This window comes from Bos indicus, chromosome 22 (assembly GCF_029378745.1).
Source record: "Bos indicus isolate NIAB-ARS_2022 breed Sahiwal x Tharparkar chromosome 22, NIAB-ARS_B.indTharparkar_mat_pri_1.0, whole genome shotgun sequence".
NCBI lineage: Eukaryota > Metazoa > Chordata > Mammalia > Artiodactyla > Bovidae > Bos > Bos indicus.
Genome location: NC_091781.1, coordinates 49334468 through 49360629, shown reverse-complemented (window position 1 = coordinate 49360629; position 26162 = coordinate 49334468). Strand labels below are relative to the sequence as shown.

Here is a 26162-nt window from a genome sequence, read left to right as displayed (position 1 = left end):
TGATGCAGCCACAAGAAATACCTGATTCCTCCCTTTGTCTTTGTATCTAGTTTTTGTGCTGGTTCTCATTACTGAGAAATGGTGTCCTTGATATCTCAGGGAGTTATAAATCTGTCTGCAGATAGAATTCACAGTTCAGTCATGGTCCTGGCCTGAACATAGAGTGCAGTGTGACAGACCTGTTGCCCCATATAAATTTTCACTCAGTCAAGGACAGTGTCTTACTGCCTGATGAAGCAATCAGGAAAAACAGCTCTCCTCCCCTACCCTGCCACTTAGAAAGAGTGCACTCTCACCTCGTCTCAAGGCGACACTCCATTTCCCTTTGTAAATCTTGGGTTAATAATCTAAGAGGACTGAGCAGCGTGAAGAGGCTCCCATGCTATTTCCATTTAGATGAGAGAGATTGAACAAGAGCCAGCATTTATTGAAGGCCTGGTATGTGTGCCAGGCAGTCTACTGGAAATTAACCTGGTGCACCTAAACTTCTTCTTCATACCAATAGAGGAGATAAGTGATAGCCTCATCTCCATTTTATAGATGAGAAAAAGGACTAGGCAGTAACTCACCCAGGGTTATGTGGCAGATAAGTGGTAATGCTGGGATTTAAACTCATGTCTGTCCAATTTCAAAACCCATTCTCTTTCCTCTAAACTACTCTGCCTCCCAGAGGCTCTGATTGTTCTCAAGAGGCCACCTCCTGGGTCTTCCAGAGCTGAGATCCTAGGAGAGAAGTCTCCATACACACACAGACCACTTGTCTAGTCAGTCGAGGTCACTGAACTCTAGGCCAGCATCATCAGCAGTCTTCAGGATTTCACGGCTGACTACATCCACACATTCTCCCTCCGTTTTGGATTCACGCTTGAGACTGCCAGGCATCGCATGTGAAGGAAATAATTTACAAAGTCTTCAGATTTTATGGTTTCAAATAAATGTCACTATTCTGGGGAAATGGTCCAGTTTTCAGAGCTGGACTGCTGGCTGCAGGACTGTGAATGGAGTTCAGCTACTGCTGCTTGATTGTGCTCAGTTATGTTTGACCTCCCTTCTTTGAGAGTTTCCTGGCTTGAATTTGGGGCTGAAATTGGAAAGTCAAGAACTTGATCATAGAGACAGACAAATAAGTTAAATCCATTTTATGAGCAAAAACAGCTATGGATGTTAAGCTATGGGGTTAATTTCTCTATATAATTCCTTCCCTTGCCAACAAATGCCTTGGCAAGTTCTAAAGCTTCTAGTGGCCTGGATCCCAGTAAGTTCTCTTGTTTTGGTTTCCTTTTTGGTTCTCCTGCTTCAGCCCCAGGACTACTACAGGGATGGATAGAATCACAGGCCAGGGAGGAGCCTGTTCAAGACAGGGGTGCTGCAGTTACCTCTCAGCCTCTCACCACTGTGTGTCATTGTCTAAGCACACAGATGGATGCAAACCTAACTCTGAGCTAACCAGACCTTCATGTGCTTCTGCAGGCTGCACTCCTCAACTCCTTCCCGACTATCTTTGACGAGCTCCTGCAGATGTTCACTGTGCAGGAGGTGGCGGAGTTTGTGAGAGGGACTCTGGGGAGCATGCCCAGCACTGTGCACATTGGGCAGTCGATGGATGTGGTGAAGCTGCAGTCCATTGCCAGAACTGTGGATAGTCGCCTGTTTTCTTTCTCAGGTAAATCAAGTTTCTTTCTCAGGTAAATCAAGTTGGGATGAGAGTCAGACTCACCTTTCTTCCTTATCAGGGTGTTGGCCAAGTGGTAAGCAAAGGATCAGTTTTACCAGCCATCATGTGAGAAGTGAGTGGACCTTAAAATGCAGAGTTTTTGGTAAACTCTGTTAGAGAATGCAGCCAAAACCTAGGCCTACTGCCTCCCTCACAGCTTATTTCTAGGGACCCACATGAGGTGGCCTGCAGAGCAACCTCCAGGCCCACAAATCTAGCCAGCTGCCAAGAAAGGGGTCTGCCACGGCCCCAGCAGGATGAAAAAGCAGAGGGAAAGGAGGGGGAGCAAGAGAGAAAGGTCTAGCCCAAGAAGGTAGGATGAGTCAAGGAAAGAAAAGAAACCCTGAAAGGAGGCCCTGAGGACCCACTGCACTTTCTTTCCTTGCCTTGCCAGACAGACAGATTCCTTTTCCTCTCTTTGGAGGAGCCTCTAAAGGTCAGACAAAGACATAGACAGGGAGCCCTCCACACTTTAAATAGTGGTAAAAAAAAACCTGCCTGCCAATGCAGGAGATGTAAGAGACGCAGGTTCAATCACTGGGAAGGAAAGTTCCCCTGGAGGGGGAAATGGCAACCCACTCCAGTATTCTTGCCTGGGAAATCCCACATCCAGAGGATTCTGGCAGGCTATAGTCCATGGCACTGGTGGCAGGGAGTCAGAAACTACTGAGCAACTGAGCACACCACACTCCAAAAGAGATTAGGAAAGCCTGACAAACATAATACGATCCGGGAGTTCCCTGCTGATGGTCCAGTGGCTAAGACTCCACACTCCCAATGCAGGGGGCATGAGTTCAATCCCTGGTCTGGGAACTAGATCCCACATGCCAGAACTAAGACCTGGTACAGTCAGAAAAATTAAAAAAAAAAAAAAAAAAACTAGGGGAAAAAAAAAGCAATATAATACAATCAACAGCCTGGACTGTCTTTCAGAAGGAACCTCTGGATTCATACCTGAAGCCACAATCAACATGATCAAATATTCAGTAGTCAGATGTTACAATCAGCATGAGTCTTGTCCTTTAAGCAGAATATCACACTGTGGAATGAACTTCTAGGGCGCAGAAATAAACCTAAAATGCTAACAAAGCAATTATTATTAGAATGTTTATAATTAGAACTTCTTGGTGGTCAAATTTTTTTTGAGTTTGACTTTCAAAGTATGAGAACAATCACTTCTCAGCCCAGAGCTACACATATCTGCAGTATAAAACAAATACCCCCTTTAACCTAACAATGCCTGTGTAAGGAATTACTGAGACTAAATCTGCCGCCAAGAAACTTAGCTTTTCTCTACCTGTAACTGTTTATGGTAAGTACTTCTCTCTTCACCACTTCCTGGACTGAATATAAAATCAATGGTTTGCACAGACTTTCAAAGAAGCCACTGCATTCACTCAAGCTGTGAGCGTTGCTTCAAGCAGGTGCTTTCTTTCTTTTTTTTTTTTTTATTTATTTTTTATTGAAAGATAATTGCTTTATAGAATTTTGCTGTTTTCTGTCAAACCTCAACATGAATCAGCCATAGGTATACATATATCCCCCCCCTTTTGAACCTCCCTCCCATCTCCCTCCCCATCCCACCCTTCTAGTTGATACAAAGCCCCTGTTTGAGTTTCCTGAGCCATACAGCAAATTCCTCTTGGCTATCTATTTTACATATCGTAATGTAAGTTTCCATGTTACTCTTTCCATACATCTCACCCTCTCCTCCCCTCTCCCCATGTCCATAAGTCTATTCTGTGTCTGCTTCTCTATTGTTGCCCTGTAAATAAATTCTTCAGTACCATTTTTCTAGATTCCATATATATGTGTTAGAATACTGTATTTATCTTTCTCTTTCTGACTCACTTCACTCTGTTTAACAGGTTCTAGGTTCATCTAGCTCATCAGAACTGACTCACATGCGTTCCTTTTTATGGCTGAGTAATATTCCATTGTGTATATGTACCACAACTTCTTTATCCATTCATCTTCGATGGACATCTAGGTTGCTTCCATGTTCTAGATATTGTAAATAGTGCTGCAGTGAACAGTGGGATACATGTGTCTCTTTCAGTTTTGTTTTCCTCGGGGTATATGCCTAGGAGTGGGATTGCTGGGTCATATGGTGGTTTTATTCCTAGTTTTTTAAGCAATCTCCATAACGTCTTCCATAGTGGCTGTATCAGTTTACATTCCCACCAACAGTGCAAGAGCATCCCTTTTCTCCACACCCTTTCCAGCGTTATTGTTTGTAGACTCTTTGATGAGGGCCATTCTGACCGGTATGAGGTGATTTCTCATTGTGGATTTGATTTGCATTTCTGTAATAGTGAGCGATGTTCAGTATCTTTTCATGTGTTTGTTAGCCATCTGTATGTCTTCTTTGGAGAAATGTCTGTTTAGGTCTTTTTCCCACTTTTTGATTGGGTTGTTTGTTTTTCTGGTATTGAGTTGCATGAGCTGCTTGTATATTTTAGAAATTAATCCTTTGTCAGTTATTTCATTTGCTATTATTTTCTCCCATTCTGAGTATTGTCTTTTCACTTTGCTTATAGTTTCCTTTGCTGTGCAAAAGCTTTAAGTTTAATCAGGTCTCACTTGTTTACTTTTGTTTTTATTTCCGTTACTCCAGGAGGTGAGTCATAGAGGATCTTGCTTTGATTTATTTCTGCCTATGTTGTCCTCTAAGAGTTTTATAGTTTCTGGTCTTACATGTAGGTCTTTAATCCATTTTTACTTTATCTTTGTGTGTGGTATTAGGAAGTGTTCTAATTTCATTCTTTTACGTGTAGCTGTCCAGTTTTCCCAACACCATTTATTGAAGAGGCTGTCTTTGCCCCATTGTATATTCTTGCCTCCTTTGTCAAAAATAAGGTACCCATAGGTGCACGGGTTTATTTCTGAGCTTTCTGTCTCGTTTCATTGGTCTGCATTTCTGTTTTTGTGCCAGTACCATACTTTCTTGATGACTGTAGTTTTGTAGTATAACCTGAAGTCAGGAAGCTTGATTCCTCCAGCTCCATTCTTCTTTCTCAAGACTGCTTTGGCTGTTCGGGGTCTTTTGTGTTTCCATATGAATTGTGAACTTTTTGTTCTAGTTCTGTGAAATATGCCATTGGTAATTTGATAGGGATTACATTAAATCTGTAGATGGCATTTGGTAGTGTAGTCGTTTTCACAATATTGATTGTTCCTGCCCAGGAACATGAAATGTCTCTCCATCGGTTTATGTTATCTTATTGCTTTCATTACTGTCTTATAATTTTCTGTGTACAGTTCTTTCATCGCCTTAGGTAAATTTATTCCTAGATATTTAATTCTTTTTGTTGCAGTGGTGAATGGGATTGATTCTTTAATTGCTTTTTCTGATTTTTCATTGTTAGTACATAGAAATGCAAGTGATTTCTGTGTATTAATTTTGTATCCTGCAACTTTGCTAATTCTCTGATTAGCTCTAGTAATTTTCTGATACTATCTTTAGGGTTTTCTATGTACAGTATCATGTCATCTGCAAACAGTGAGAGCTTTACTTCTTCTTTTCTGATCTGGATTCCTCTTATTTCTTTTTCTTCTCTGATTGCTATAGCTAGGACTTCCAGAATTATGTTGAATAATAGTGGTGAAAGTAGGCACCCTTATTGTGTTCCTGATCTTAGGGGGAATGCTTTCAGTTTCTCACCATTGAGAATAATGTTTGCTATAGGCTTATCATATATGGCCTTTACTGTGTTGAGGTAGGTTCCTTCTGTGCCCGTTTTTTGAACAGTTTTAATCATAAATAGGTGCTGGATTTTGTCAAAGGCTTTTTCTGCATCTATTGAGATGATCATATGGTTTTTATCTTTCAGTTTGTGAATATGGTGTATCACATTGATTGATTTCTGTATATTGAAGAATCCTTGCATCCCTGGAATGAACCCAACTTGATCATGGTGTATGAGCTTTTTGATGTGTTGCTGAATTCTGTTTGCAAAAATTTTGTTGAGTATTTTTGCATCTATGTTCATCAGTGATATTGGCCTATAGTTTTCTTTTTTTGTGTTGTCTTTGTCTGGTTTTGGTATCAGGGTGATGGTGGCCTCATAGAATGAATTTGGAAGTGTTCCTTCCTCTGCAGTTTTTTGAAAGAGTTTTAGAAGGATAGGCATTAGCTCTTCTCTAAATGTTTGATGGGATTCTCCTGTGAAGCCATCTGGTCCTGGGCTTTTGTTTTTTTGGGAGATTTTTGATCACAGCTTCAATTTCAGTGCTTTTAATTGGGTTGTTCATAATTTCTATTTCTTCCTGGTTCAGTCTTGGAAGATTGAACTTTTCTAAGAATCGGTCCATTTCTTCCAGGGTATCTATTTTATTGCCATATAGTTCTTCATAATAGTCTCTTATAATCCTTTGTATTTCTGCATTGTCTGTTGTAACCTCTCCTTTTTCATTTCTAATTTTGTTGATTTGATTCTTCTTTTTTTCTTGATGAGTCTGGCTAAAGGTTTGTCAATTTTGTTTATCTTGTCAAAGAACCAGTTTTTAGTTTTATTAATCTTTACTATTGTTTCTTTCATTTCTTTTTCATTTATTTCTACTCATATCTTTATGATTTCTTTCCTTCTACTAATTTTGGGGTGTTTTTTTGTTCTTTTTCCCATTGTTTTAGGTGTAAAGTTAGGTTGTCTATTCGATGTTTTTCTTGTTTCTTGAGGTAGGATTGTATTCCCTCTTAGAACTGCTTTTGCTGCATCCCATAGGTTTTGAGTTGTCGTGTTTTCATTGTCATTTGTTTCTAGCAAGTTTTTTATTTCCCTTTTGATTTCTTCAGTAACCTGTTGGTTATTTAGAAACGTGTTGTTTAATCTCCATGTGTTTGTGTTTCTTACAGTTTTTTTTCTTGTAATTGATATCTAGTCTCATAGCTTTGTGGTCAGAGAAGATGCTTGATATGATTTCAGTTTTCTTAAATTTACTGAGGTTCGATTTGTGACCCAAAATGTGGTCTTTCCTGGAGAATGTTCCATGTGCACTTGAGAAGAAGGTGTATTCTTCTGCATTTGGATGCATTTGATATCCTGAAGATATCAATGAGATCCATCTCATCTAATGTATCATTTAAGACTTGTGTTTCCTTATTAATTTTCTGTTTTGATGATCTGTCCATTGGTGTGAGTGGGGTGTTAAAGTCTCCTACTATTATTGTGTTACTGTCAATCTCTCCTTTTATGTCTGTTAGTGTTTGTCTTATGTATTGAGGTGCTCCTATGTTGAACAAGCAGGTTCTTTCTGAGTGTATGGGAAGGCGGACAGCAGACTGCCCTCATTGATATACTTTATTTCTAATACTTTTGCATGTACTTGCTGCTTCTTATAATCACTTAAGAAAAATTGTTTTTATATGGCTGGAACTATGTAATTGGATTTGGCGATAACAAGCCACCCCCAAATTTTCACTTGCATCTCACGTTCATTGAATGCCTGAGCTGCAGCATCTTTCCTGAGGCCGAAGGACTTTTACCAGTGATGTCTTAAAACTAACCCTTACATTTCTCAGAGCATATCAGTTTGGTTTCTTGATCAGCAGATTCCAATAACAAACTGCTATTTTGTCTGCAGGCAGCTATTGGTTGTTACAAATCCTGCTCTATTGGCATTTTGGTGTACAAAGGACAGTAGGGACTTCTCTTTTATCCAAGCGTCCTTTTAAACATATAATAGTTGTCACTCCATTTTATTTCAACATGTTCTAAATATTTGACAAGGCAGTTCCCCAGATCTCCTGTATATCACGTAATTTGTCTTTTGCTGATAAAGATTTTCATTCTGAATTTCATCTAGAATACTTAATTATGATCAAATATGAACAACAAATCCAAAATACCGTGACTTGCTTGTGTTACTGGTAGTCTGACTGAATCATGCTGACTGGCTGTGGTGCCACTTTAATCACACAGTCATTGACCACATAGGAGTGCAAGACACCAGAAACATGTCCACACTTATATTTCACCTTGTCTTCTCACCACACCTGTGAAGTAAATGCAGAAGGGGGCTGTTAGCACCTCATTTCTATAGCTGGGAGAAATCAAACCTGTAGAAGGAATCAACCTGCCTAAAGTCTTAGAGTGAATTGATAAAAGAGCTTGATTTAGTATTTAACCTTCCTGAATTTGGAGTTCTAAATATAGTCACCCCCTGAGGAAGATACTTTTAGGCAGCATTGAAGAAGAAAGAAAAGAGAACTATTTTAATGTATGCAGTAGGACTGGCAAAGAGGTTTAGTTAATTATCAAAGGCTTATGACAAGGTGGAAGTCCTCCTTCTGTCCCTTTCGTTACCATGGATTCACACAGCGTCCCACGGGCCAGAGGGGGAAAGTACAGTAAAGGCTTAGGAGGGTGGAAGTGCCGGGCCACCATCAGGGCATCATCAAGAGGGACCATTTATAATCCATAGCAAGTCTGCTAGTTAGTTCCATCAGCCTAGTTCATAGAACTAAATGTGTCATTTAAATTGAGTTTAATTTGAAGTCTAGTCAATAAAGAGATTTCATTTGGAAGCAGTCTCCTAACATACATCTGCATAAAAGGCCCTAGATAATTGAGGCCTGAAATGTGAAAAAAGAAAAGAGAGAGAAAACGCTGTGACATGTCTTCAGATGTCCGAAGTAGGCTGTTAGACCTGCCCACAGTCAGGGACTGGTTTCCAGCGTGGCTGCAGTCCCAGCCCCACCTGCCTGGAGACCAGCTGCATCCTGTGTTGCCCCTGGCTTCCAAGGGTAGCTGGTTCTTCTCCAAAGGGCTGCTTCACCTTTGTGTTTTCTCCCCCAGAATCCCGCCGCATTCTGCTTCCTGTGGTTCTCCATCACATCCACCTTCACCTGAGGCAGCAGAAGGAGCTGCTTATCTGCTCAGGGATTCTCGGCAGCATCTTCTCCATCGTCAAGACCAGCTCTCTGGTAGTGACCCTAGACCTGTGCCACCCCCGGCCCTAAGCTCTGTCCCCGTCCTGTGTCAGTTTAGCCAAAGGCAGACCAACAAAGATCATTTTGTTCACTTCCCAGTCAGAGAAGCTTTCATCAGTGACAGGAAGGTGCCCAAGTGAATGGAGGCCTGCCTATGTGTGCCCAGCAGGCTTTTCAACACAACACAGTCTTGCTATTTAAAAAAACAAAAAACAAAAAAAGTACTGCTGTAAATACACCCAGAAACATAGTCATCTGTAGTACCAGAAAACCCCATCCCATGCTGCTTGCTCTGTTTCTATCAAAAGACATTACTTCTGTATTCCTGGGAGTGTTCTGAGGATACTCAGGCACGAACGAGCACAAGGAGGCAGGCCCAGGCTGAGAGGCAGCTTGCTCATTCAGACTTTTCTGTCAGCTTCCTGGCAGCTTGATTCCACCCATATGGTATTCCTGTACCACACCAGATGAGACAGGGTGTACGAGCGATACATGTTGCCCACAATAGTTCTCAGCCTCATGGGATGCTGGAGTGGTACTTCAGGGCTCAGGTTTCAGCTGGTAGTGCTTTTGCCTATTTTCTTTCTTCTTTATTTTTAGTTTTTTAGAAGAGACCCATCTTAGAAGGGAGGGGAGATAAGGAAGGCAGAAAAACATGTATCAGGCAAGGATAAGGGTAGGAATTTATTTTAATTATCTTTGTGTTATATGTTTATACTATGGAAGAAATGAGTATTTCTTTTAGAAAACTTGAAAACTTTAGGAAAGTATAAACAAATTTAAAATAAGACTGAGTCTTTATTTACACAATCTTTCCAAGTTGAGATAAGGTTTCTGGAGAATAAAATTTCAAGTGCCTTTAAAATAAATACCAGGAACCAAGTGATACAAACATAGGAGGTTAGGTTGTCTGTGAAGATGGCATGGGAGAGGTGCAGAGAAGAAAAAATGTGCTTGGTTTGAACAGGATGCAAGGACTCAATAGGGTGCTCTGGTATCTGGTATCCAGACTTAAAGGACCATCTGGTGATAGTGGCCCCCCTTGGCAGAGTGACTACAATGGCTGTAGTGGCCCTTTTGTTTGCTCTTGGCTCCAGGCAAGGCCTGGCAGCTCTCCTTCCCACCAAGCCTCAGAGAAGCAACACCAGGCACATAAGGTGTACTGGTGACCCGGGGTCAGCTTGAGGGGATGGGAGGCTGGTTACTAAAGGAAAGAGATAAATTGCAGGGGAAAAGCAAGGGGAGGGGAAGGATGAAAAAGGAATGGGAACAAGTGAAAATCTGAAGGAAGTGATCTGGTTGTATTTGTGGGGTTAGAGACTAACCCCACAGCTACTCAAAGAGCCATCACAGGTTTTAAAAGCATTATAATTAGTTCAACAACTGAGGAAGAAGACTGTGGTCCCAAGAGCCTTTCAAATCTTTCTTGAGGAATGGGACTCAGTAAAACTACATTGAATGGATAGCTGGCCGGGGGTGGGGGGATGGATGAAATTTAAGCTCCACTAAAGCAGAGATCTTACCTTTCTTGATCTCTTGTGTATGCTCAGGTTTTCAAACAGTTACTGGCCCATGGTAGATACTTAGTGAATGGTGGGTTGATAGATGGATGGACATTTGGACCAGTAATAGTATAAAGGGACTGGAGAAGAGGCAATGGGAATCTCTTTGTGAGATCATGAAAATCAGGCTGTAGGATATGGATTGCATGTGAGAGGTCTAGAAAAAGATAGCACAGACTCTTCCTAAAGTCAGAACTTGCTGACTGGGAAGCAACCCTCAATGAGGAAGCGTGCTCCATTATTTTTGTGAGGCTGCCTAAGAAGGAAACACCGAGACCAGGGTCTTCCTGGTGGACCAAGGAATGTGAGCAGGAATGCCAAGGAGCTAGAGGGAGCATGTCTGGGCAGCAGTCAGGCTTGGCAGAGAGTGAGGTCACGCACAGAGAAAATGGTCCTGAGGAAGACTGAGATACTTCTGTGTGCATTAGCAGTAGGGAAGGTGCTGCCTGCACACCCTGTGGTGTGAACTCTACCATTTTCTCAGAGTGTTAGTCAGCAGTGCTGTGCTCTCTCCTAACTATTCTAGGAAAATCAAGAAGACATTTAACTTAGGATCTTCGTTTCGTCCTTGTGTATCAAGACTAATGTATCTGCCTGAGGTTCAGAATTGCAGGTGTCAGGGTGTTGCTGTGTTAGGCTCAGTCTCCAGCCCCCAAACCAGGGCAACAGCAGCAGGTGTGCCTCCCCTCCTCGCAGAGCTGTTGTTCCAGGTTCCTTGACACTGCATGCCAGTGAGGCTGGGGGCTCGGTGTTGAGAGTTAAGTCAGAAGACGGCTCCTGACCGTGGCTGATTTAGTAAGTACTGCCCACTGCACTTCAGCCAGCCTGGCGCTAACGCTGTGCTCTCTTGCTGCTCGCTCCAGGAGGCAGATGTCATGGAGGAGGTAGAAATGATGGTGGAAAGCCTCTTGGACGTGCTCTTACAGACTCTGCTCACCATCATGAGCAAATCGCACGCTCAGGAGGCGGTAAGAGGGCAGCGGTGCCCGCAGTGCACAGCGGAGATCACTGTTAGTAACTAACATTCAGGTTTTCTTGCTTTCTTTTCTAACCCGGGGCTCCTCCACACAGAACCTCATCTCACATCACACCACCCTCATCTCAGCTTCCCTCCCTGCATGGTTGTCCGCATGCTGCCCTTTTCCCCTCTCCAGCTGGACTCCATCTCCACTCTAGGTTCATACTCAGAGGAGTGTACTTAGGGACAGACCCAGGGATGCTTCCTGTCCTGTTTTCCTGTACACAGTCTCCACTGGCTTTTGCCTTTGAGCCAGGTCTCTTTCTGTAATATGGAATAAAGCAGAGAATGAAGGTGACAGCTGTCGACTGTTCCTTCTAGGAGCAGGCTCTCGCCAGTGATGTGTGCACCACAGTAATTTTCTCACAGTCTGCTTCTACCTACAGATTAGTTGCTTTTGGCCACAGTTCAGTTCAGTCCCTCACAGTATTTGTATCTAAATGTCAAGCATCAGGGAAAACATGATGATGTAGAATGGCACTGGCATTGTTGGACAGTGGTCTCCCATGATCTAACTAGGAGAGAAACAGACTGGGAGAGCCTTGCAGGAGAGGCAGAGAGACACCCCCCAGCCCCCGCTGCTCCTATGCAGTGTGCACTTCCTAGCCCTGATGTTGGGACATGATAAACAGCTTGCTGGGGATCTTCCTGTTGGCAGGTGGGAGACTACAGTGATCCCTTTGTAGAAAAGCTCCTGTGGGAGCAAGTCAAGCTCCAGCACATTAGGGAGAGCAGAGAGCAGATGTGTTCTAGAGGATATGGGCTTGGAAAGAATGTCTGCTCCCTTAGGAACTCCTATGCAAGACACTCTCACTATAGGTAAGAACATATGTTCCCTGGTGTGTCCTGGTAGCCCATCCTTCTAACGAGCAATGACACAGTGCTGGCTTGGGCCAGACCCTGCTTTATCCACTTTATAAACAGTAACTCACTAGCAATACTAAAGAAGTGATTTATTTCATATACATCTAATGAAGATAACAACAGTTTATTGAGCACTTCTTTACGTGCTGGCCTTTTTACTTAAATGCTCTATGTACATTAATGCATCTGATTCTCAAAACAAATTATGGCTTATGTCCATTTCTTCAGATAAAACTGAGGTTCATGTACCTGTTATATATTTTGCATACATATATGTCTAATAATTTCATGAGTCGCAAAAGGATTTGAGAGACTAAAAAAGAGTTGTCATAGTCCCACAAACTTAAAAACATTTGAAAACTGCCCATATGAAGTCATTTTTCCTCCGTCTCTTCTGAGGAGGCAGCCTTGTAAGAGGAAACCGTGCTCAGCAGTCCCATGACAGAAGTTTCCAAGAGATGGTAAAAGTCTTTGAAGTCCTTAAGCCAGGGTTTTCATCTGCATACCCCAGTTGGAACCTGAAGAAATTTTAAAGACTCATTTTTTTTTTAATCTTTAAATTTTTACTTAGAGCCATTATTAGCTCATCTTCTCAGAAAGGTCAGTTTTGACTCCTCTGCTTTCCCGAGGGTCATGTTGATCTATTGTGTTCCATCTCCAGCAATCACATGTCAGCTCTGGGAGTTCCCAGAGGAGATCCTTGTAGAAAGACTGCTCCAGCCCAGCAGGATGGGCAGAGTCCAAATTCTGTCCAGAGAAGTCTGAGCTCCCTGTTCCCAGGGGCCCCTCCAGACTTTAGTATGGTGCCCTGGCAGCATATAATGACAAAGGACTATGCAGCCGAAAGTTCCCTAGGGAAAAAACTAGAATATCTGTCTCATTTGGCAGTACTTCTTTCTTATGGGCTAAGATTTATCAATTAGCCCCATGCTGCAGCAGTCTTTGGAGAAGGCAATGGCACCCCACTCCAGTACTCTTGCCTGGAAAATCCCATGGATGGAGGAGCCTGGTAGGCTGCAGTCCATGGGGTTGCTAAGAGTCGGACACGACTGAGCAACTTCCCTTTCACATTTCACTTTCATGCATTGGAGAAGGAAATGGCAACCCACTTCAGTATTCTTGCCTAGAGAATCCCAGGAATGGGGGAGCCTGGTGGGCTGCCGTCTATGGGGTCGCACAGAGTCGGACATGACTGAAGCGACTTAGCAGCAGCAGCAGCAGCAGCAGCAGTCTTATTAAAACTCCCAAGCCCTCCAGGCACCCCTTTAGCAGAAAAGAAAATTCATTTTCAGGGCCAGAGTTGTCACCTTCCCTCCCATGATCATTGGGGCCATCTCAGACCCTTCCTTCTCTCCTTGCCCTCTGTGGATTGGGGGAACACAGCTCTTGTGATTGGCTTTGCTAAGTGTATTTTGTGTTGTTCCCCAGGGCGAGTATGTGTCCTGCCTTCTCTCGCTGCTCCGCCAGATGTGTGACACGCATTACCAGCACCTCCTGGACAACTTCCAGAGCAAAGATGAGCTCAAGGTAGGCCGAGAAACACTGACCTTTCACCTAGGAAAGGAAGCACACGCTAAGACTGCCCAGCAGTTTTCCCCCCTGCCAGTAGAGAAGTACAAGAGGCCTGCCCTGCTGAGAGTGGAAGATTTACTAGCCTCGCTTTATGTATGGCTTCCAGAAGCAGATAGCCAGTGGTATTCCCATACAGCCAGACCCCAGGAACACTGGCAAGTCTTCCCTGACTGATCACAACCCTGTGACCATGTGCCTCTAAGAGACACTTCTCTGGGCCATACTGATTATCAGTCAACCAGGACTCTTCCCTCTCTTATAAACACAGCAGTTGAGTTGTAGGTTACCCATGAAATAGGCTTCACTGTTTAATAACTGTAGTAATAATAATAATGACAACTTTTCTTCAGTAAAACATATTTCTGAAAGATTCATATTTGTAGAGAGCAAATACCAACACTGTCCATTGGCTATCACTATGGATCTAGAGCACCGAGGGCAGATAGTCCAGAGAAGTGGGCCCATGGTCCAGATGACAGGAGAGTGTTCCCAAACTGTGAAGGGTATCAGCTGCTGACAGACTCCAAGGGCTTGTGTGTTTGCATTAGACCATGCTACTGAGTTCATCCCTGGATAAAGGAACTGTTGTAAACTTTATGTCTATGCTTTGCCTCCATCCAGAGTCAAGTCACTTGTCAATATTTCATAGTAATACACTATACTGTTTTCCATTTGCGTAATCTTTATTAATCATATGAGTTAATCAGTATCACTAACACTTTAAAGTATCATTAACACATTAAAGTATCGCTAACGCTTTCTGGTGTTTGATCTGGCCTACCTTTCCACAAATGTGGGTCTCTGCAGATTGTTGTCCCTAACTTACTGCGGTGAGGCCAGCCTGTCTTCTCAGAGGGATGAACTTGACAGCCCTTAAAATGAGCCATAAGTTAACCAGGGCCTGGAGCTCATATCCAGGTCAAGCAATGCTTGAGCTGGGGTGTAGAGCTTGAAAATCCAGTCCTGACTGTTCTAGATCATTTTCATTGTATGTGTGTGTGTTTGTGAGAGAGAGAAGGACACTAACCAATTCTCAATCAGAAGCATCATTCCCTTACTTTTTAATTAAATGTTTGTTTTTATCACAGCAGTATGTATATATAATTTTAAAAGCCAAAGCATCATATAAAGTGTGTAATATAAAACTGGTTCCTTGGCTCAACCTGACCACGTCTACCCACTACTCCCGCAAAGCAGCCACTTTGAACTCTTCTTTTGTTCTTCAAGTAGCTTCTACTGCCATTTAAATTTTTAAAATTTTTAGTTATTGTTTATTTTCTTCTTCCCACAGAAAGTGAGGCTGATTCTCCTGAGTCAGCAAGCCTTTCATTAACCAGTCTTTGCACTATTCTCATTGCTTTCATGGAGAAGCACATTTTTGGAGATACTTACTCATCTGTCCCTGAAGTGCTTCTCCAGTCCATGTGTTCTTAACACCCAAGAAAACAAGTTCTTACAATCAAGTGCTCAGGGGCCATCCCCCACAGATTGAGACCAGTGGACTCAGTTGTCAGTTGGATGCCATGTCTGCTGGACCTCCTCTGTTTTGGCCTTTAGGCACTGGGCTGAGCAGGTATAGCACTGCATCTCTTCTCCCCAGTTTGGGACTGGCCTGGGGCAGTGGCCAGACCTCACTGCCATGCAGCCCTCTAAGAGAAAAGCAACTCATGAAGGGAGCCAGAGTATCACCCACTGGTCCCCTCCATTCTCATGATCTAGAGGTCAGAGAACCTGTTGAGGAGGTATGTGCTGCAGTGGTAGAGGTGGCGCCTCACATCAGATTTTCCTCTCGGCCCAGGAATTCCTGTTGAAGATTTTCTGCGTGTTCCGGAACCTGATGAAGATGAGTGTCTTTCCTCGGGACTGGATGGTGATGAGACTTCTTACAAGCAAGTGAGTGTGGAAGGGCCCTGTGCCAGCCTCCATGCAGCTGTCCCCAGAATATTACATGTGAGAGAAGAAGCTAGATGGAAACTTGTCAAGGTCAAAGCTGTAGGGACAGAGAGGAGAGGGTTTAAATGTGAAAGTGTTTGGAAGCGCAGTCAGCGGGACTTTGCCATTTACCAAAGTTCAAGGAGGAGAAATAGTCAAAGATAGTTCAGAAGTAGAGTCTACGTGCCTGGCAGATGGTGTCATGGTAAGGGTAGGAAAGGAACTTTTATGAATGTGAACTGTGATACCAGAGGAGGGCTCCTGCTTGAGGAGGGCCTGATCATTGGCCTCTGTTGCTCTGTGGTTTCAGGCAGCATCCCAAGCCCTCCTCTTGACTTGATTTGTGTTTTCTGCCAGACACTGCTCATCCCCCACAGCTAGTGCTAATTACTCACCCAAGACTGTGAGGCTCTGCCCACCTCTGACACTGGCCACAGAATTCACTCCAAGGTTGACCCTGCTTGTCTGCCCCATTCATATTTCTGCCCTGTGGTTCTCACTGGCAAAGCGAACAAGTCACGTGGGTGGTAGGGTGCTTGTTGTCGGGTCCCCTTGTGCTCAGGAGAAGGCCACTTAGCATCCACTCTCTAGCCTACTGCCTCCTCCCTCTGATCGGCCTTTTACATCGGCAGTGTGCAGAATGTAGTGAAATTATTTGTGTTAGATTTATTAGCAAGGTGTCAGGATGGTCTTTCTACTCTGTACCTTTTATAATGCTCTTTTTTTTTGAAAACTGCAAACGTTTCATACAGAACAGAAGAATGGTTATAAACAGTGTTGCAGAGATATTTCCTTAAATAGTGGATTTTCCATTTGACCCCCTCTTGTTTCTGTCTCTTAGTTCTACTCAGAGCACTTCAGGCTCTCCAGCCCATTCTGCAGGAGCAAGCCTCTTCTTTCAAGGCTTTTACTTTTCAAATTTATTTGCTGGTAATAAGTCTCTCTAATGCACTGTTTTTGCCTTGCCCCTCTTCTGCACCAGAGCTTAGGTGGTCATTGTTAGGTGTAAGCTCCTTTGCCAGGCATCCGATGCCCTTGGTAATTAAACCCTTACTCGCCTGTCTCACTTCACTTTCTCTCTCCCTTAACCTGTGCTCTTGACTCTAGCAAGCCAGCCTTGCATTAACCCTTAAACATGCCCAAGCAAAAATTGAGAGTGATATTCTAGATCAAAGGCTGAAATCAAATTACTTACACATGAAAATAACAGTATATGATAAAAGTAGAGATTTAATAACTGTAAACCCCTGTTAATCAAGTGGAGTAGTAGAATGATACTCTAAGTCCTCTGTTGGTCATAATACAGGTTCATTTTCCTAAGATTCCCCCAAATACTAGAATCACTCTTTGAACTGGAAGAAGCCTGAAAGAACCATGAAACCTTACTCCCCTCCTTTTATAGGGAAACTGTGGCCAAAGAAAAGTAGTGCCAAGACCAGGTATCAGCAGAGCTTGGTCTAGAACCCACTGGTAGGGCACTTCTCCATAGGGGGTTTTTTGTAGGGTTTGTGCCATGTATTCCTCTCACTTGGGCTTCCAGGTGGCTCAGGGCTAAAGAATCCACCTGCCAATGCGGGAGACATGGGTTCTGTCTCTGGGTTGGGAGGATCCCCTGGAGAAGGAAATGGCAGCCCCCTCCAGTATTCTTGCCTGGGAAATCCCATAGGGAGAGGAGCCTGGTGGGCTACGGTCCATGGGGTCGCAAAGAGTCGGACACAACTGAGCACGCACGCACATCCTTCTCCCTTAAAGTCACATCTTACACGAGAGCTACTTGTACTCAGGAAGCTTGCACATGGGCCGCAGACCACGGATGCTCAGCTGTAGGGTGCCATTGTCAGTCCTTTAACTCTGCCGACACCTTGTCCTCACTGCAGCATCATAGTCACCACTGTCCAGTACCTGTCTTCTGCGCTGCACAAGAATTTCACAGAGACAGACTTCGACTTTAAGGTAGGAGCTCCTAAGATCCGTCACTATCTTTGTAATAACCATAGAAAGCCAAAAACCAGACTCCCTGTTTTCATTTTTGTTTTTGTTTTACTTAAAACAGCTGTTTTATTTTGCTCACAGGTTTGCAGGTCAGGAATTTGAGAAGGATTCAGCTAAGTGTCTGATAGGTGGCTGGAGGCTTTCTTAATCTGTTCATAGTATCAAACAGCTTCCAGGCTTGATAATGATTAGAGTATAACCTAAGAAACCCCTGTTGGAGATGCTGGGAGCTAGAAACCCATGAGTTGGTTTTCCAGTCCAGAATCAACACTGTTGGTTTCAGAGAAGTCAAGAAAGCAGGGGAAAGTCCTGTTTGCAAAGATATTTTCTAAAAATCAAGATCTTAACACTGAAATGAATTCTGTGCTACATGCATATATTTAGAATCTCTCCTTGCAAGGTTAAGAACTCAGGCTGTCACATATTTCCTCTTTCTCTCTCTCTCTAGGTGTGGAATTCTTATTTTAGCCTGGCAGTTCTGTTCATAAATCAGCCAAGCCTTCAGCTAGAAATCATTACTTCCACCAAGAGGAAGAAGATTCTAGATAAGTAAGACATATGTCTCTTATTCATCTTCCTACATGTGCCCAGATGGGGTTATGTTTCCAGGAGGGGCTCCTAGAGACATCCACAAGGTTCTCATTGAGGTGGCTTCCCAAGGAGCCAAGTGTAAGAGCTCAACTGAGAGCAAAATGACTTTGTCTTTTGGAAAGCGCTAGAAACAGAGCTGAAATGCTGGCCTCCTGTCTTCCTGAACCTTCTCGTGCTAATAGCTGGTTCCTGTGTTCTATTCCAAGGTACGGGGACATGCGTGTGATGATGGCTTATGAACTCTTCAGCATGTGGCAGAATTTGGGTAGGTCTTTTCTCCACACTCTTCCCTTACACATATTGCATGGCCAAATAAGAAGTTACAAGACTAATTACTTCCCCCAGGTTTTATGAATGTTAATTCAGACCCAAGAGAGCTTCACATATCTTTAGCATAACACCTCAGATGGATGGTATAGTGTAGCACATGTGCACAAAGCCCTTGGCAGGGAGAGTTAAGCTGAGAAATAAGACCCCAGCGATACATATGCACAGACCCTTTTTTGAGAACAAAAGTCAAAAGGAGAAAAAGAAGATGAGGCTGTAAGAATATAATGTCTGAGGCTCTGAGAATATAAGATCCTCTGGGCTGTCCATGTCCCAGTCCAGGTGTCACAGGCTCAGAAGCCCAGTCAGCACATGAGCAAGGGTAGCTGTTCTTTTTAGTAAAGATTGAAACCCTTCATGGGTCTCTGGCATTCAGGCATCCAGACGAGGTTCCCACTGCCACGTACATGTACGAAGGGAACTGCCGCATCTAGGTGAGACTGATTTTAGTCTCTTTTCTTTCGACAGCTTCTCTTTGCAGCATCTCTAATATCCAGCACTCTGAATCTTGAAATTGTCAGGTTTTGGTGGAATCCTTAGGGTGCCCTGGTAACTAGGTGGGCCGTCCTTTGCTTCTGTCGGCTTCTTAGATAGGCCTGCCTGGATGCCAGAGAAGCCGCTGCTGTTCTTCCCAGTGAGATCTGCTTTCAACTAAGCTCATGACTCTGAAGTCTTAGGAAGGATAGCCATAACATCTCATAGTCCTCCACCAACCATCCTAGTCACAACCCTAGAAGCAGCAAGCAAGATGCAAGGCATTTATGCCAGCCCTGGCGCCTTCCATCCCTGAGTGGGGCTGCATTTCCCCAAACCAGCTCTCTAGCTTCAGTGCTCATACCCTCTGCATCCAGCACTGTCCAGATATAAATGTTCACCCTGAAGTTGATTCTGAAATTCCCAGAAACACAAGGGACCAGCTATACCAAATACCAAGATTGGAATATGCAGAATCTGCCTCCAGGCTAGCTAACACTTGCTCCTTAGATAGGCTTTCAACATGGAAGAATTCAAAAACCATGTCAGATTTCCCCCAAGAAAGCCATTCCTACCTCATTGTTTTTGGTGGAAATGACATTTTCTAGTTCTCAGGAACTGATTTTGCTTGACTGTAACAGTCACTACACAGGCCCACAGTTTGTCCCCGAGTCTCTGAAGGACTGAAAACAGAGCTCTGGAAGATGGTTCACTCTGTTTCACCTTTACAAGGAAGAGAAAAGTTCTGTCCCGTAGTCTTCAAGACTGGCCCTGGATTCTGGGAACATGCCCCAACTGACAGGCTAGTCACAGGGAAATTCATACTACACTCTTCCCGTGGGCAGACCTCATTAAGAAAATTGAGAGATGAGCCAAGCTGGTTTGAATAAATATAGTGCTACCATCAAAAATGCAATGTGAAGGCAAGGGGTGGGATCGGAGGTACACGTACAGAGTCTCTCAGCCAGTCTGTCAAGGTACGGCTGTGCAGGAGGCTCCTGCTAACTCAAGAGAGGGACTCTTAGGCACATTTGAGCACCGATGATGAAGAGGCTTATGGACTTAAGATGTCTAGCAGACCGAACATCCTAATCACTTAAATGCCTCTGGGTACAGGCAGAAACCCCAGGGTCAGTGCATTGTGTTTAAGTAGAAATTGATGAATTTTCCTTGCTGAATAAATACTGTGAACAGACTATGGGAAACTATTGCAGGGTACTCAGAAATCCTATTCTATCTAGAGTAGTGACTCTGCTCCTGAACCTCAGGATGATTTTCAGGTAGTTTGTAGAACCTCCCAGGAAATTCTTTGGAAAGAACTTGTACCTGTTGAATTTTCTTTCAACTGGACTGAGCCAATTTAGTCTGCAAACTCTTAAAAAGCCAAGGGAAGGGAATATCTCAGAAGCCCATAGAGGAGAGCTTTCTGTGTTCTCTGATACTCCCAGTGAAGGTCAGATCATGTGCTGTGGCCCTACTGGGGAAGCTTCTGTGGCTGGAGCATATACTTCTATCTGCTGGGTTGTGTTGTGCAGGTGAACATAAGATCCACTTCATTCCGGGAATGATTGGCCCGTTCCTGGGTGTGACACTAGTCCCACAGCCTGAAGTGCGGAATATCATGATTCCCATCTTTCACGACATGATGGACTGGGAGCAGAGGAAAAACGGCAACTTCAAACAGGTGAGACCCCCACCCCCCGCTGGTGGTGTTAGGGTACTCTTCCCTGGAATGGACCCCTTTTACCCTGGCACATGATGCGGATGGCCAAGCTGTAGTTCTAGTGTAGTTCTTGGCCGTCTTGAGTCCCATCCAAGGGTTTCCCTCCCTTGCTGGCCAGAAGTGATTTGTGGATTTTCTTCATGAAGTGCTATCAGAGAAGAATCAGAGGAAAAGAACTGAACATCATGTGAAAGGACTTTTCTGATCAAGGAGAGAGTGACTGAGACTGTAACCTCCCAGCTTCACTCAGAGGGCGGTCCCAGGAGCATGTTGTCTTTTCTCTCTCGAGGTTCCCCAGTGCATATGGTCCAGGCATTTCTATGGCTAGAGCCCAGACCAGAAAACTTATCAGAGCTGAGAACTTCACAGACTCCTGCACAGAGAGGGATAAGTGCTTGGTTTCTGACCACGTGGCTTCAGGCTGTGCCTCTGGGTGGTTCCTCTGCCACCCCTAAAGTGGAGGAGAGGGCCCCTGCCCTTGTATCTGTAGCTCCAAGGAATAGGACTAGGAACAACAGATAGAAAACAGTGATGGTAATACCAGTTTTAGCCAATAAAAGGAATAACTTGCTCGCAAAAAGTGATTTGCTATAAGCTGGCCTGGTTTCAGAGATGCTGAACTCCTCTCTGTTGGTGGTTCTCAAACAGAAGCTCCCTGGAGTCCTCTAGGGAAGAGTTCTCTGTTGCCTTGGGGACTGTAATCACTCCCCTCTAAGCTCCCTCCCAACTCTGTGATTCTGGGAAGAACCAGTGGTCTTAGAGTGAGTGATTCTAACACTGAGCAACAGACAAGGCAAACAGTGATTTTTTAATTTTTATTTATGTATTTTTATATTTACAAAGAGTAAAATTCACTCTTTGGGATTTACAGCTCTGTAAATTTTGGCAGACACATGAAAGTCATGTAACCACCATCACAATCAAGATTTTAAAAAACAATTTTAATTCCTAAAATTTCCATCTCGCTACCCCTTTATAGTCAAACCCTTCCCCTACCTTTAACCTGTGGCAACCATTGATCTTTTCTCCATCACTGTCATTGTGCCTTTTCCAGAGTGTCATGTAAAGGGAATCATGTAGACTGTAGCCTCTTGAGGCTGACTTCTTTCACTTAGAACAGTATGATTGCATCAGTTATCTTTGTTGTTATTCAGTCGATCAGTCCTGTCCAACTCTTTGCGACCCCTTGGACTGCAGCACACCAGGCTTCCCTGTCCTTCATCTCCCAGAGCTTTCTCAAACTCATGCCCATTGAGTCGGTGATGCCATCCAACCATCTTGTCCTCTGTCATCCCTTTCTCTTCCTGCCTTCAATCTTTTGCAGCATCAGGGTTTTTTCTAATGAATTGGCTCTTCACATCAGGTGGCCAAAGTATTGAAGCTTCAGCTTTAGCATCAGTCCTTCCAATGAATATTCAGGACGATCTCCTTTAGGATTGACTGGTTTGATCTCCTTGCAGTCCAAGGACTCTTATGAATCTTCTCCAACACCACCATTCAAAAGCATCAATTCTTTGGTGCTCAGTCTTTTTTATGGTCCAACTTTGTCACTGTTTACACTTTTTCCCCATCTATTTGCCATAAAGTGAAGGAACCGGATGCCATGATCTTAGTTTTTTGAATGTTGAGTTTTAAACCAGCTTTTTCACTCTCCTTCCATAAATAAAAATTTCACCTTCATCAAGAGGGTCTTTAATTCCTCTTCACTTTCTGCCATAAGGGTGGTGTCATCTGTATATCTTAATTCCAGCTTGTGCTTCATTCAACTGGTGTTTCACATGATGTACTCTGCATATAAGTTAAATAAGCAGGGTGACAATATACAACCTTGATGTACTCCTTTCCAATTTTGAACCAGTCCATTGTTCCATGTCTAGTACTAACTGCTGCATCTTGACCTACATAGAGGTTTCACAGGAGGCAGGTAAGGTGGTCTAGTATTCTCATCTCTTTTTAAGAATTTTCCACAATTTGTTGTGATCCATACTCAAAGGCTTTAGCGTAGTCAATGCAGGAGGCAGGTAAGGTGGTCTGGTATTCCCATCTCATTTTAAGAATTTTCCACAGTCAAAGGCTTTATAGTCAATTAAGCAGAAGTAGATGTTCTTCTGGAAATCTCTTTTTCTCTGATCCAGCGAATATTGGCAATTTGATCTCTGGTTCCTCTGCCTTTTCTAAATCCAGCTTAAACATCTGAAAGTTCTTGATTCATGTACTGTTGAAGCCTTGCTTTTAGAATTTTGAGCATTACTTTGCTAGCATATGAAATGAGTGCAATTGTGCAGTAGTTTGAATGTTCTTTGACATTGCCCTTCTTTGGGATTGGAATGAAAACTGACCTTTTCTTTTCAAGAATATTGGTTTTATAAAATAAAAGTAGCTCCACAGACCTGAAATGTTCAGTATTACCAATTATGACGTTATATTTGAAGACCTTAGCATTTTGTGTAACCTAGAGACATTGATTTTGCATACATTGATCTTTAGTGTCACGTTTTAAATTTCTCAGTTTCTCTTAGTAACTTCTCCCTTTATCAGCACTACAGGGAGTGAGGAAGTACTGTCCCTAAATCCTTCCATCACCAGCTCCTTTGAACTCCTATAGAAGTTCTGACCCTGGAATAGGCCTCAGGACGACCTGAGAGCTTGTAAAAACACACATTGCTGACCCCCCACAACCCCTGAGTTTTTGATCCAGTGGAGCCTGGGAATTTGTCTTTCTAATAAGATCTCTGGTCACTTGCTGCTGCTGGCCAGGGAGCCATTTTGAGAACTCCAGGAAATGGCTGTGCCCATTTTTGCACTGTCGTACCCTCTGCTGCTCCAGGTCCCCTCCAACCTTTGCCCTGTTCTGGAAAGCACAACCTATGCCTGCGTGTGTAAAGAGAGATCCCTACCTGACTTTGCATGACCCCAGGCAAGTCCCTGCTGGTGCCTTTTCTCCTCACAGAGAAAGGCAGACGACCTCAATCCCAAGGACTGCAGTCCTCAGACTTTGTGTGTCTTCCGAAAAGTATATTCAAGCAGCTGACTCGTTAGGCCAAATGTAGATGTACAGCCATCTCCACCCTGGCCGTAGCAGACCGCTATAAAAGGGCCATATTTATTCATCCATTTTCATTTTCCACTGATAGGATTTCAAAAGCCATAATTGCCTTCAATGACTTTTCTAATTCAGTTATTCTTTTACTACTTCATTGCCTTAGGACTCTGGCCTTGTGTAGAATGAGAAAATGCCTTTTGTTATAGCTCATTATTAAATGGAGCCATGCCATTTTTTGTTGATATAAAATATACAAATAATTGCACAGGACCACATTTCAAAGGTTAATGAGCAATTTAAAAGATTTTTTATTTTTATCTTATATCACTTTAAAAGTAATTTCTCACTTAAGAGTAAATGCATTGAGGCCTATTAGGAAAGTGACTGAGCACTGTTGAAAGCCTTGCAAATTAGTGGGTTAGGAATGGACGCAGTGTTGCTCCTCACAGTTTAGGAATCAAGTAACAAGTGCAGGGGCCCCCAGTGACAAGGCAGCTGCAGGGGCAGCAGCAGTCCAAGGGCTCTAGGTCCTGTGAGGACAAAGAATGGAGCCTTTTCTCCTCAAGGACAATCTCTGAAGGAAACCCATCTCTCTCAGTGCAAACAAATGTCAGCCATTAAGGTGAGGACCAGGCCCCAGCAAGCGTCCTTTGTGACTAGCTGACGGAGGGTAAAGTTCTAACCAAATATGTCTTGGGAAATAGATGGGGAAACAGTGGAAACAGTGTCAGACTTTATTTTGGGGGGCTCCAAAATCACTGCAGATGGTGACTGCAGCCATGAAATTAAAAGACGCTTACTCCTTGGAAGAAAAGTTATGACCAACCTAGATAGCATATTCAAAAGCAGAGACATTACTTTGCCAACAAAGGTCCGTCTAGTCAAGGCTATGGTTTTTCCAGTGGTCATGTATGGATGTGAGAGTTGGACTGTGAAGAAAGCTGAGCACCGAAGAATTGATGCTTTTGAACTGTGGTGTTGGAGAAGACTCTTGAGAGTCCCTTGGACTGCAAGGAGATCCAACCAGTCCGTTCTGAAGGAGATCAGCCCTGGGATTTCTTTGGAGGGAATGATGCTGAAGCTGAAACTCCAGTACTTGGCCACCCCATGCGAAGAGTTGACTCATTGGAAAAGACTCTGATGCTGGGAGGGATTGGGGGCAGGAGGAGAAGGGGATGACAGAGGATGAGATGGCTAGATGGCATCACGGACTCGATGGACCTGAGTCTGAGTGAAATCTGGGAGTTGGTGATGGACAGGGAAGCCTGGTATGCTGCAATTCATGGGGTCGCAAAGAGACACGACTGAGCGACTGAACTGATGTCTTATACGTACAAATTTTCTTGAATGAGAATTTTTAAGAAAGAAAAGCAACACTTGACAAAGGCGTCTTTTGGATCCAAAATAGGAAAAGAGTATCTGAGATGTACGTGTAAGTTCCAGCTCTTACTTAAACCCCCAGAGTGGGATCCCTTCCTGATGGGGGGAGACAGGGTGGCCTCCCGGTGCTGTAGGTGAGATCCCACCTTCTCCAGGATTTCTTTGGTACAAGAACAAAAGCAGGAAGCAGTTCCCCAGTGTCCTCACCCATCACAGAAGGCTGGATTTCGCATCCTTCTCCTGAGCTCATTTCGGGTTTACAAAATCTCTGCTTCCCTCTAGGTGGAGGCCGAGCTGATTGACAAGCTGGACAGCATGGTGTCAGAAGGGAAAGGCGATGAGAGCTACAGGGAGCTCTTCGGCCTGCTGTAAGCTGCTTCAGCCCGAGGCACCCCACGTTGGAGTAGAGGGTGAAGTGGGCTAATGAAGGGTAGGGGTGCAGCCTGTTCTGGGCAGGCTTCAGAGCATGGGTATCAGGAGAGACCCAGGTTGTTGCTGGTGGTAGCAATGCTCACCTTCTGTCAACAAGAAAGAGACTTCATGACAGCAGGCTCTCTCAGGGATTATCGTAGTTAACTGAAAGATGTAGACACAGATAGTAACTCTGAGCTCTTGGGTTTGCCAATAGGAAGAGGATCATCATATGTCTTCATACCATGTACTGTATCCTAGTTGGGCAAACAGCTCATGGGGACTCAATGAGGGCTCAGCGCTGGCCTTTCTGAGGAGGGGAAGGGGTTTAAATCTCTGCTTTGTAAGATTGTACAGATGCTACCATCCATTTTGTGATTTAAACAAGTTATACCCCCTTTCCAGACCAGTTTCACTTGTGAAACAGGGTGGCTATACTGACTGAATGTCAGGGGTCCCAGGTCCACCAGTATGGCTTCTGTCCTGAGTTGATAGGGCCACAAAACCTGACAAGACCCAGCTATAGGGCTCAGTCTAAAGGAGGGACATAGGAGAGCTGTGGTCCTCCCACATAGGCAGTAAATTGGGTTTTTTATCTTCCCGAAAAGCAAAATGTAAAGACATTTAC

General features: G+C 43.8%; 1 protein-coding gene across 13 annotated transcripts in view; it reads left to right on the top strand.

Annotated features, from left to right (window-relative positions):
• The window catches only part of DOCK3 (dedicator of cytokinesis 3), a 304126-nt gene that overhangs the window by 236031 nt on the left and 41933 nt on the right, over nucleotides 1-26162 (top strand). For 11 of the 13 annotated variants that reach the window (XR_011563033.1, XM_070776612.1, XM_070776615.1 and 8 more), the window contains 10 exons: nucleotides 1471-1663; nucleotides 8512-8639; nucleotides 11071-11217; nucleotides 13518-13616; nucleotides 15460-15554; nucleotides 17471-17546; nucleotides 18034-18134; nucleotides 18383-18441; nucleotides 20513-20661; nucleotides 25406-25491. Coding sequence is in view for 12 of the 13 variants with exons in the window: in XM_070776612.1 (XP_070632713.1) it covers nucleotides 1471-1663; nucleotides 8512-8639; nucleotides 11071-11217; nucleotides 13518-13616; nucleotides 15460-15554; nucleotides 17471-17546; nucleotides 18034-18134; nucleotides 18383-18441; nucleotides 20513-20661; nucleotides 25406-25491 (1133 nt within the window). In the remaining variant the exon portion in view is untranslated. The remainder of the gene's footprint in view (nucleotides 1-1470; nucleotides 1664-8511; nucleotides 8640-11070; nucleotides 11218-13517; nucleotides 13617-15459; nucleotides 15555-17470; nucleotides 17547-18033; nucleotides 18135-18382; nucleotides 18442-20512; nucleotides 20662-25405; nucleotides 25492-26162) is intronic. The other 2 variants (XM_070776613.1, XM_070776617.1) reach the window with 2 other exon arrangements.